This window comes from Gambusia affinis, linkage group LG20 (genome assembly GCF_019740435.1).
Source record: "Gambusia affinis linkage group LG20, SWU_Gaff_1.0, whole genome shotgun sequence".
In the NCBI taxonomy this organism is placed as follows: domain Eukaryota; kingdom Metazoa; phylum Chordata; class Actinopteri; order Cyprinodontiformes; family Poeciliidae; genus Gambusia; species Gambusia affinis.
Genome location: NC_057887.1, coordinates 18,349,366 through 18,362,272, shown reverse-complemented (window position 1 = coordinate 18,362,272; position 12,907 = coordinate 18,349,366). Strand labels below are relative to the sequence as shown.

General features: G+C 36.4%; 1 protein-coding gene across 3 annotated transcripts; it reads left to right on the top strand.

Annotated features, from left to right (window-relative positions):
* On the top strand, positions 1–12,669 carry LOC122823649 (probable phosphatase phospho1). 3 transcript variants are annotated; one of them, XM_044103498.1, is made up of 2 exons: positions 1–65; positions 8,988–12,669. In XM_044103498.1, exon 2 carries the CDS (start codon positions 9,004–9,006, stop codon positions 9,766–9,768), a length of 765 nt encoding a protein of 254 aa, XP_043959433.1. In that variant the 5' UTR covers positions 1–65; positions 8,988–9,003; the 3' UTR covers positions 9,769–12,669. The 3 variants fall into 3 exon arrangements, with proteins under 3 accessions (XP_043959433.1, XP_043959432.1, XP_043959434.1); XM_044103497.1 differs by lacking the exon at positions 1–65 and adding an exon at positions 4,567–4,708; XM_044103499.1 differs by lacking the exon at positions 1–65 and adding an exon at positions 5,822–5,981.
* The last annotated feature ends 238 nt before the right edge of the window (positions 12,670–12,907 follow it).

The window sequence follows — 12,907 nt, the reverse complement described above, 5'->3', positions numbered from 1 at the left end:
AGTTTCCATAGCAACGAAGGTTGACCGCTTCTGTCGAAACAATGTAAAGATTGTCTCTAAGTGAGGTAGGTTTTCTAAACTCATTGCCACGCAGTTTATTCACGGTATGTTTAAATATAAATCTTGAATATCTAAGAGTTTTCTGATAAATACATCCAAAGTGAAAAGTAAAAAATAATGACAATAAAAACAAGCATCCATCTTGTACCTTCATGCCACCAGCAGGTGTCCTCATGTCCAAACAAACGTGATGGCTGCTTTAAATGTTAAAATATTGTTTTCCTCTTGGATCACTGTCTTTATTTGAACTTTATTTACTAAGGACATGCGTGTTTTTGTTTTTCACGCGTGATTTGGGTGTTTTATAGGAGCAAATCCATAATTTTTTTGATTCCATTCACATCTGACTCCTGCATGTGTTCATATTTTGAGTAATCATCGCTGTTCAGCTTCCGGTCCTGACAGAAATCTCGTGTGATCGTTTGGTCACCGATGAGTAAACGAAGGTGACCGGAAGATTCCAGCTTCCGATTCGGGAAAAGGCTAAAGGGCAATTCCACCTAATTTTTTATTACCTAATTTTTAATCTACTCTAGTTTTTTTTTTTTTTTTTAATAATAATAATAAAAATACAATACCTATACACTTTGAACATGAACTAGATTAGTCTCAACTAATAGCAGAATATTTAAAACCATGTTTGTGATTTGTAAAACCTTTATCTGATTTGTGAAACTTCAATAAAGGGCGATTTCAGACTATTTTTTGCATCTGGATCAAGTGATCATCGCAGTTCAGCTTCCTGTCCAGACAGAAATCTCGTGTGATCTTTTGGTCACTGATGAGTAAACGAGTAAATTCATTATGTTAATGAATTTGACACCTCTGACAGGTTGTAACTATTGATGTCATGAGATAGAGCAGATGTTTATGACTTATTGTAATTCTTTATCACTGCCCTGTACTGTTCTTAGTGAGTCTGAAAGAAACCTTTCTCCTGCTCTTTAGTGGGATAAATAATCTACTTCCTCTCCCCCCATTCTTTGTACTTGGTCTAAAAGATGGCTGTCCTAGTGGTCTGAATGACTTGCTATCTTACCTCCAATTGTCTGTACTCAACCAGAAAGACACCTATCTCCTGCTCTTCCGTGGGATAATTAGACTTGCTACCTTACCTCCAATTGTCTGTACTCAGTCTGAAAGACACCTATCGCCTGCTCTTTAGTGGTCTACCCAATCTGCGTCCTCTCCCCCCCGGGGAGGCATCTGATCCACGCTTCAAACTCAGAACCTGTTTGCTCTAAGGCAAAAATTTGGTAAAGTTAAATTTAGTCGGCTTTAGAAAGTCAGACAGTTTATTCTCCAATGTGAGAAATCCCTTGAGGTAGTCAAGTTTCTTGTTTGTTCAGATCTTGTTAGACATTTCCATAGTATGATTATTAATTTACTATCGATTATTTTGTGTCTAGACGTAATCTGATCATGCCGTTCACAGATGAAGTTTATTATCAGGATTCTGCTATTTAAATATTTTCATAGTGTATTTCAATCATTCCATTCATACAGTTCAGAGTCCCTGAAAAGGAGAAAATACCTGTTAAAGAAGATAATATTTTTGATTGTTTTGAGTTTGGTGATATTTTACTTACGGTAATCTGACTGATATGATCTTTTTTAACGCATTCGGATGATTCGCATTGGTCATTTATAAGCTTTAGTAATGGAAGCTTATGAGCAACAAGAAGTGTATTGTATTTGTTAGTGAACATTAGTGAACAGACAGCATCATTAGGACCAAGGAGCAAAAGCTGCAAATAATTTTAAAGGTAACAAAACAATTCACCATGTTGGAGCATGGTTGTGTAGTGAGTATGTTCTTTTTTGTTTGTTTTTTTTAGGTAAAGTGTACCAATAGCAAACTTAGTCAATGTTATTATAAGTTGGGCTAGTTGTCAGAATATGTAAGTAATTCTCCATTGGAGGGGGTATTTAAGAAAAAAACATAGATTCACTGATTGAATTATTGGTTGATATGTAGCATATATTTGAATTTATGCAACAAACATCAAAACAAAACAAACTAAAAAAACTAAAACCCCTTTGGCCATTCAATTTGATAAATATTTACACAGTCCATCACTCAATAAATCTATAAAAATCCAAGTGCACACATCAAAACATCAAATCTAAATAAATAATACTAATTGTAGTAAATATTTCAATAAATACTGCCAGTACAAACTGTAAGAACTAACTCTGCTTTTATATTTTCGGGTACATCTAAAGTTATACTTACATGTTTTATTATTAAGTTTATTGTTAAATCTGAAATGACAATTTAAAAAAAATCCTTATATAAGATTAAATTAACTCTGCTACTAAAACATTGACTTTCAGACTGAGTACAAACAATCAGAGCTAAGGTAGCAACTCATTTTACATCACTAAAGAGCAGGAGAAAGGTGTCTTTCTGGTTGAGTAGAAACAATCGGAGCTATGGTCTAATTATCCCATGGAAGAGCAGGAGAAAGGTGTCTTTCTGGTTGAGTAGAAACAATCGGAGCTATGGTCTAATTATCCCATGGAAGAGCAGGAGATAGGTGTCTTTCTGGTTGAGTACAAAGACAGGAGGCAAGTCGTTCAGATGACTGGGACAGCCATCTTTTAGACCAAGTACAAAGAATGGGGGGAGAGGAAGCAGATTGTTCATCCTGCTAAAGAACAGGAGGGGGTTTCCTTCAGACTCACCAAGAACAGTACAGGGCAGTGATAAAGAATTACAATGAGTCATTAACATCTGCTCTATCTCATGACATCACGGTCAGAGGTATGAAATTCTTTAGCATATAAACCTCCCTAATCCTCCCTTCCCCTTCCCCCTATTTTCATGTTCATATTCATAACCTGTCTTAAATTGTTATTGTAAGATGTATTTAATATCTCTCTGCAAATATTTGCATAAGCAGCTTGAAAACGAATGGAAGCAGAAAAAAAAGCTAAGCTGGCAGAAAACAGAAGTTAGAAAACTAGCAGTTAAAACTCCCATGATGTATTCCTTCAAAAGTCTGGGCAAGACATAGAAATAGACAGACTTTATTGTAATTCAATTGTATATTTAAAATGCACATATTGAGCAAAACTGTGTTGCAAACCTAAAAAACTGAAAAAAGAAGAAGAAATAAATAAGCAATGGAATGGAAAAATAATGCGTGGGTCATTACCCAGATGTTATGTCTTCATAACATCTTGCTTTTGATTGAGTTAGTCATCTGACCATGGAAGATCAAATTAAGGAAGGTCCATAGTGGATGGAAACATACCAGGAGTTGTCTGGATGTGTAATAATAAACTAATTTTGAAATTGCTAGAGTTACATGTCAACTATTTAAATATTAAATGTCAATTTACAATACACTCTGTCAACTGTACAAGTGTATAAGATCATGTTTTCTGATGTTTCATTGACAATAACACAAAGGGATTCCATCTGGACAATGTCTGTGTTAATTATCTGAAGAAATGCAGTTACGTTAGTTTTGTGTGTGTGTGCTTGAAATAAAAGTTTTTAAGTTCTAGACTGGACATTTGCTGGGTAGCTATCGATATTGTAGTTTCTATATATTTACTCATAAGTAATATTTTCTTAATATCAAGCTTTAATATATTACTGTGATAATTAAGTACAAAAACATTTAAAATAAGAAAAATATTCCAACATAGACACTCTTAGTGAGAAAAAATTATTTGCCAGAAAGGAAACAAGCAGAAGTCCCTTAAATCCCCTTTATTTAAACTTATATATAGTTCAACTTTTGCAGTGCATAAACAACAAACCAACTCCTATTGTCAAAAATCAATATTTAGGAGAGTTTTAAAACAGCAAGAAAAAAAATTAATGTTTATATAAATTATATTTTAGAAACTGTAAAATAGATCACTTGAAAACCATGAAATTTATCAAGTATTTTGCGTAAGTCTATATCACTGTAATAATAATTCAAAATCAATACAGTAATACACTAGAAAAACTAATGGTATAGAAATGATTAAAATAAAATTTCTTTAAAAAACATTTAATATGCTCATTCATTCAGTGAGTAATTGTTGCTTTTCTGTTGAAGTAAAAGCAAACAGATTATTTATTTATATATTTAAATAAATATTATGATGCAGTGATTACAACTTTTACTTTCGTAAACCTTGAGAATGTCATTGTGGGTCGTTCTCCTACAACAGAAATATATATTTGTGTAATATTTGCAATAACTCCTATCTGTACACGGTGTACCCTGTGAAGGAATCTGAAATGTATAAAATTATACCGGATGAAGCAACAATGGCTATACAGTACTACAAAATAAAACAATTAATTGTTTAATAAAATACAAATACACGTCTTGTATAGTTTTATAATGCTTTCTCTTTGACGATTTTTTCCAGCTATTCAATTAATGTCAATTAATTCGTATATTTTGATTAAAAAAAGAAGCCAAGTTCTGAGCAAAACGATCACATAGTTGCTTTTATTTTGAAACTCCGTACCGGAAGTAGCATTCACGCCATCTTACTTGACACCGGCAGCTTTAAATAGGTAAATCCTCCTCTGCTGCGGGAGTCTCCTTTTTAAAAAAAAAAATCTTGCCGCGTCACCGGGATGCATTTGCGGGAGCCCGGCTGCTAAACCTGCTATTCACCACCACCTTCACCGGTACGTCCAATTTTATTTTTTTAAAAACAGTATTTTAATTGTGTATCACTGTCCACTGTAGCGGGAGTGACGTGACTCCTGGCGGAGCAGCACAGTTGACTTTCAGTCTGTTATTCAGGAATAGCGCTGTGGGTTTAAATTTAGCCGGCTTAGTTGGAGAGTTTGAATTGGTTGCGTTAATAATGCAGCTGCAGCAGTCGGCACATCTTGTTGCAGATTACCCGGCATTCTGGGTTAGTGAGCAGCTCTGATGTAATGACACCGCGCTGGCGAGTTGCATGCACCCTGTGCGTGCGTGCGTGTGCGTGTGTGTGTGACTTTGATCAGTTTGATTATTTGCTGCGGAGCTAATTTCCTTTATGTGAAGGCAATCTAATCAGTGATATAACTGATTAGACTGATATAAACTAGGCTCTCATTTTTGAATTTGTCAAAACCCTAATCTGCAAAGTGGTCTGAAGTCCACGTTTCTTATCAGTTATTGTCTCGCTTATCAGGCATTATTTGAGTTTTAGGTGCAAATTATAGAAAAGGGCTGAACTTTGACCCCCACTGTGAGAAGATGTGGAGGGTCAGTTATTCAATCAACTGATGTAACATTACTATCCTGAAGGGATTTGGCCTCCTCCATGATGAGAAACTTTTACTGCAGAAGCCAAAATGTGTTTCTGGTTGCTTTAAAAATATGAGATTAAAGTCTCCAAAGGGCCAAAATCCCCAAGATGAAAATATTCAGGGGCCTCCACTATAAAAACCTCCCAAATATTATTGTGACTTCTTTACACAACAATACGTAAAAGATGTAATATTTTACATTTCCCTTGAGGTTTAGAATTGTTTAACTTTCTGGGCTTATTACTTTCCAGTTTATAGTTTATTCCCAGGAAAGAAGATAAGACTTTTCCTCTACAAACTTTGCGGTATTTATCTAAATATAACAGATGGGTGTGCCCAAGTCTGTGTTTGAGATATTTGTAACATGACCTATAAGATAAAAATAAAATGGGGGGCGGGGGGAGCTAACTTAAAAAAATATGTTGTACTTATCCTTTTCAGTTTAAGAAGACATGAACCTGCTAAGGAAAACATCATCCTAAAAAATTTGCAGAAAGTGTCAGAGGGCATAATTTGTGCTATTCTTGAGTTGCAGTCAAGGACCACACAAAATGAATCCAATGGTCACAAAGGGACCTCGGGCCACAGTTTGGACACCTCTGATCTAACAGACCAGATAATCTAAGCTGTCAAAGCGGACAAAACAAGAGTAACGCAAGTAAAAAAATAACATTACAGTGTAGAGAAAACAGAATACAAATACAAAAATATCAATTTATGTGACGGCTTAGCGGCTAACTCTGCTTCTCATATTTTCTTTAGGACGCGTCATTAATTAACATTTAATCTACTGTCAAACTGGTTCCATTTAAATCATTTCTTGTTTCTGTACGTCTGACAGGTTGAGGCTATTAAAGTTGACTCAGCAACCCGATTTATGTTTTTATAAAAACAAATAAAATGCATATTAAGTTAAAGCTTTACATTTGTTTGTTTTGTAAACTCTGGTAGTTTCTGGTATTTTTCCTGACATTTTTGATGTGTCAAAGCAGAGGAAGTAATTGTTCAAATCCATCTCATTACAGAGGAATGCAGTCGTTATGCAGCGGTCACCTGTAATGACATGTTGAAATATCTGTGGTGGAAAGAGTCACTTTCTCTGTGCGATTGTAGAAAGACACAAGACGTTAATTTAAAACTTAAATTAAAAGTGTAATTCCTTTTTTCTTTCCTCCCTCCCTCTATCCATCCATCACTTTCTTTCTCATGTCGTTCCTTCATGCTGTGTTGTATTTTCTTCTTTCTTTCCTTTCTATGTTAATTTTACTTTTTCTTTCATTCCTTGATTCTTTTTTTTCTCACTTTTCTTTCCTTTCATTCTTTTTTCCTTTCTTTGTTTCTTTTTCTACCTTTTTCTTTTTTCTTAATTTGTTTTTGTTCTCTTTTTCTGTTTTTTTTTCATTTCCTTTTTCTTTTTATTTGTTTCTTTCTTTCTTCCTTGCGATACTGATTTTGAATTTTATCACAGTATTTTGCGATGCTTTTGTGATAACGACAAATGTGACGATAAGAACCAGTTATCACGTCTTTTTTAAGGAACTGTATCTCTGTGACGTTCCCATTTGAAAAATGAGATTCTGCAGGATCCCACTTAGTTAAAGACACAACATTTAATCATGTTTTTGAATTTTCCTATATTTATTGATGTTCTTGTGGAAGAAATAGTAAAAATACCATTTTAGTCTGTTTTTATTTGTCATTAACTGAAACTTACAGAGACAACAATAAATCTGAATTTGTATCATAAGGAATTTTTCACAATAAATGATAAGTGATACAATAAATGCCTATTTCTTGTTTGTCCTTCACTCACTTCTCTCCTACAATATTTTTCTTTCCTTTTTATTTTATCCTAATAACATTTCGTTGTCCTCTGTTCTGTGTCCTTAATATTGTTCCTTCTTTGTATTTTTCTTCCCTTGCTGACGTACGTCTATGTGTTCCTTCCTCCTTTCTTTCGTCTTTTTGTTCCTTTTCTCCTTCCTCCAATTCTTGCTGCTTAATAAGGGCATAGCACCACACACAGGAGAGATTAAATTATCTCTATGTCACAGACATTGTCCTGAAAGTTACATGGTTTTACACACCGCAACAGGATATTGTAATTCGTTTATATTTGATAAGATAAACACAATAAAAAGCAGATGTTTTGCAATATCAGATTAGAGTTCAGGCCTGCAGTCATGCTCGTGGAATAAAATACATTAGCAAGATCTCACTTACCCAAAGGTGTGAGGATCTTACAGGCAGTGACGTGCGGTGAGGTTCATAGCTGGTGAGGCACTGACGTCATCAGAATCAGATTTGCAAATAGATGCATTGACAGCAGTTTACAGGTTATGTTTCACTTCTGCATCCTTACACATACAAACTGTAGCTCACAAAACACACATTTCCTTAAAAAACAAAACAAAAAATCACTATCTCTATTATAATCTATCGCTGCACTTGACTTGCTTCCCGAATCGTTTAGCCTAGCTCGCTGTCACTTACTCGGCAGTTGAGGAGTGAACAAGACGAACGTCTGGGATCTTGAGCGCCCCCTGCCATGAGGCAAGAGAACTGCCTGCCTCACCTCGAACCTGTTCTCTGCCGTTTATAATCGCTCATTACACGAAACACGTTACACAAACACAGTTGGTGACAAAAAGCACTGTACATTATATACATAAGCTAAATTATTGGAAATAAGTTCACATATTAAATTTGTTTAAACCATTTTATTGACGCCGTACAGCAACATGCTCTCTCCGCTTAGCAGCCAGCGCAGAGCCAGGGGTTGCGCAATCCAAGGTGAGGCAGAGCTCGCTGCTGCCTCACCGGCATCGCTTCCAAGCATTTGAATGGGAAAATAAGAAAATTCAGCGATTTTGAACAAATAAAAATCGAAATTGGTGAAGCTAAATGAAAAATAAATATTTTTTAGTACAAACCACAGGATGAATATAACAATTTAAATTACTTTATGATTATAGATTTTCTTTCTTTCTATGATGGCTGGTGAGGCACTGCCTCACCTGCCTCCCCTGACCGCACGTCACTGCTTACAGGTCTTACACCTTTGTGTCCTGAAATTTCAAAAACTTACCAATTCTTGCCATGTTCGATGGGCACTGCGTCGTTACCTAGCAACCCCAGCCAAGCCCAGCCCTGTTACCTAGCAACCTCAGCAGAGAGTTCCAGAACGTCTGGTCAGTTGGTTTTACCACTTTACGCCGTCTATAATGGAAAAGACAACTGTGTTGTTGTTGACTTACCGTTCAGAAACCACTTGCTGCATTCTTGCTAGTGATGCAAGAGACTCCACTAATCCTTTTCAAAGATGGAAGGTTGTATAATTGCGCATGTGTTTGTAGCCATTTTCACTTGTGAGGGTAAACGTTTAGTCAGGGGGCGGGGATTATGTGGATTTAAAATGACAGAAGCCCTATTCTAAAAGGAGCTCCAGAATTAAGCTGACTAATTTAAGTAAGATTGATTTTGTTAAAAAAAAAATGGAATGAACATTTCTAATAAATAAATACCCAGCAGAAAACATCCCATGCAGTTTGTAGCCTAATTATTTGGTATTTTTGGTACAGTGTGATTCAAAAGGCTGGTTTGCATTCTGTGTCATTAATAAAGACATGACAAGAAACAAAAACAGACTATCTTTGTTTCCCAGGGGAGGACCACCAAAGATGTCATCTTCGTCAACAACGAACAACGCTCGCTTTCTGATGTTCTTCGACTTCGATGAGACGATCATCAGCGAGAACAGCGACGACACTGCGGTGAATCTCTTGCCAAACCAGCAGCTTCCCAGGTGGCTCCTAGACAGCTACCGGGAGGGGCACTACCATGAGTTCTCAGGAAAGATAATGGCCTACTTGGCAGATCAGGGCATTACCAAGGACGCCCTGCTGTCAGCAGTGCAGAAGATCCCGCCCAATCCGGGCATGCTGGACCTCTTCCGCTTCCAGCAGAGCCACCAGCAGGACTTTGAGCTGGTGGTGGTCTCCGATGCCAACACCAAATTCATTGAGACGTGGCTGGAGCACAACAGGCTGGGTCACCTCTTCCGGAGGGTCTTCACGAATCCCTCCCACTTTGACGACAGCGGCCGACTCGTGCTCCACCCGTTCCACTCGCACTCCTGCCCGCGTTGCCCCGACAACATGTGCAAGCAGGTGATCCTCCACGAGTACGTGGCGAGCCGGGAGAAGGAGCGAGGTGGCGTCGGCTTCCAGAGGGTGTTTTATGCCGGCGACGGGTCCAACGACGTGTGCCCCACTCGGGCCCTGGGACCCCAGGATACCGCCTTCGCCAGGAGGGACTACCCCATGCATAAGCTGATGATGGAGATGCAGCAGTCAGAATCCACCAAGATAAAAGCAAACATAGTTCCCTGGGTCACCGGGGCGGATATAGAGGACTATCTAGCAAAAATAATGAAGGAGAGATGACTTTTTCTGTTTTTTTTTTTCTTTTTAAGTGTTAGGGAAAACAGGAAAGGTGAGAAAACATTTGCAATTTGCAGCAAATTTAGAGAAAGTTTCTTCACATGATCAGTAATCAAAAAATTCACTTTTTACGTTTTGTTTTAGCTTTTTAAAATTTTAGAATAAAGGGAAACCGGATGCTCCTGATTTAAAGCTACAGTGTGTAACATTTAGGAAAGAAATTTGTTTTCTACATATTTGTTAAAATCATCATGTCGGGACAATATAATAGAAGATAGACAAGTGAAAAATGTAGCTCTTTTGCCTTCTCCCTGTACTAACTACAGAAGTAAGAAACAACCAATCAGAAATTGGAGGAGGCTCTTAGCGCTGTCAATCACTCTTGTAATAAGAAACTGCTTTCTCTTTGCTAAGCTATAGCTGGTTCATATAGCTTTCCACCAATGCTAAAGCTAGTTAGCATAGCCACCAATGACAGATAAATGGTGATTTCCACCATTAGCATGTTGAGCAGCATACATGAGGTTGATTGACAGCGATAAGACCCGCCTCCTGGCTCTGATTGGTTGTTTTTGCAGACCGCAATAGCAGCTTAGGGAGGATTATCAGCCTCATCACGATGTGGTGACAGCTTTAGTAAATATGGAAAAAACATATTCTTGTAAAAGTTACATACTGCAGCTTTAATAACCTCAAGAGTAAAAGCAGTTTTTTATGAAAATACTGACTTTCTGACAGCAGGTGAGGTTTATCCAGCTTCAACGCCTTGTTGGAGGTTTGACAATGGTTACACGCGTTGGATGTAGCGAGGGATAAAGATCGTGGCGGTTTAACGTTGCAGGGATAACGTTGCAGATACTCAGGCGCGGTACCAGAAACTTAATCTGGGGATTGATTTTTACAGCAGTAATCTACACCAGCGTGAAACACAACAGGAACGCTGAAGAAATTCACTCCATCTATTCCCCCCATGAAACAATATAAGGCAAAGTACAAAGTTTAGATATATTTCCAGGTATTATATAAAGCCTACACAATTATTGATACCCCTGTAGGGATGTGAAAAAATCCTTTTTTATTTTTAGAGTAAACAATAATGTTAAATTATTTTTTTAAACATATATTTAAATAATAATTCAAATTATTATTTTAAAAAATCCTGAAATTAAATTAATCTCTTGTAATGGAGGCATAATCTCACACTGAAACTTTAAAAAACTTCCATGTTGGGTAGGGGAAGGCCACTAATGCTTAGAAATAAAAGTTCATAAAATCTTTTTTTTTCTGCAAAAAAATTACAAATGACATAAAATATTTTCAAAAAGAGGCTTTTATTCCCATCATATGTTCTGTGAGCTGAATAATGTAGTACAAGGGCCAGGCTACAAGAAGTTTTTATTAATCACGAGAATATAGCCGCAATATAATTTGTATCTTTCAAAATGGAAAAGATGGTTGTCTCTATGGCAACCATTAATAACTTTATCACTAATCTCTGTCTCTCAACATGTCATTAGGTGATGAGCGTCTTAACTCCTTTCGCTTCTCTTATTATGCCAGCGAATCATCAGTTCATCTTATTTTGACGCTCCTATCAGAAAAAGAGTAAACTTCCTTTCTGGATATTGTTGGAAACTGGTAAAACGAGTATTAGAGTTAAACTAATCCCCTTCAATACACAAGAAAAAAACAACAATAGCAGCAAATACACATGAGCTTAAATAGAAAATTAAACACATGACCAACATTATGAATTTAAATGCAAAGCTGGGGAGGCGAAGGGACTGAAAACAAGCAGAAGGCATCAGCGCCGGATGAGGAGTCTTGGCACAACATGCAGGGAGGAGGAAGGCAAGGGAAGAACAAAATGTGCAAAACCTGCTGGTTAGAAAACTGTAGCAAAGAGTGGCTTCTTGACGTCATCAAATCTCAACCATTGGATGGGAAAAGTCAGTTTCTGCCCCACAAATTTAAAGATGAATAAATGAGTCTTTTTCTCAAGACTTTTGGGGGGAAAAAAACATTCCAGATGGAGCTGGTGTGGGAAAAAAATCTCCATAGTTTAAAGTATAAAATATATATATATACACACGTATAATCAAGGGTGTCGTCATGGAGTCACCAAGTCTCTATGGCAACCATTAAAAAATTTCACCTTCAGTCTTTTTGGATCTGATGTGAAACAAACCTGTTGAGTAAGGTGGAGAATAATCATGCTGTGGGCCTGTGTCTCACCTAAACGCCAAGGCTACCTTATTAGAGTGCATGACATTATGCATGTTTTAGAATATAATTTACATTTTTAATTAGAAATCAGATCAATGTTTCACCAGACACAAAATGAGCCCTTTAAATGGTAATTATAGAAATTCAGACCTAAATCCTAAAAAACTAACATTTAAAAACTGTGGAGTGAACTGAAATGAGTATCATTGCACTAGGGATTTTGTTGAAAAACTAAAATTTCATTAAAACGCATTCAAAGGCTTTTTACACATCTCTAACAGGGGTGCAAAAAACTTTTGATAGGAATAATGTTGGAGTGTTTTGGTTTTTTTTTTTTTTGTTTTTTTTTACAATATTTGTTTAATTTCCTCAACAAATAACCCGATCAATCTCCTTGATTAGCAAGAAATACTAGTACTACTAGTACTAGTAAATACTAATAGAATATATCTGTTTTTAATATTTTAATATGTTTGAAATCAGACTAAATGAGGCCTTTTTGACATAATTTCCCCCCTTGTTTAAAACAGTATTGCAGAATGTTGGTTCTTTCAAATCCCATCAGGTTTTAGATTGAATAAATAACAGGATGGTTGGTTGATGTTAACGTATTACTTTCCTTATCATACAGCTGTCATTTGACACCATGCAGTGGAATATTTGTGTGCTGATTCATTTTAAAAAACTTATTAAACCATGACAATATTATCACTGATCAGCCATAACATTATGATCAATAAATGGTCTTTACTGATCGAAACTGATCCCTACAGATCAACGTTGATCTAAATGAGTGGATTCAAATATCCCAGCTCAAGTGTATTGAGTGATATTTTGCTGATCGGTAGTCATAATGTTATGCCTGATTGGTTTGTAGCCTTAAAGAAAGTATTAAAAATGTCCTTTAATGTGTTCA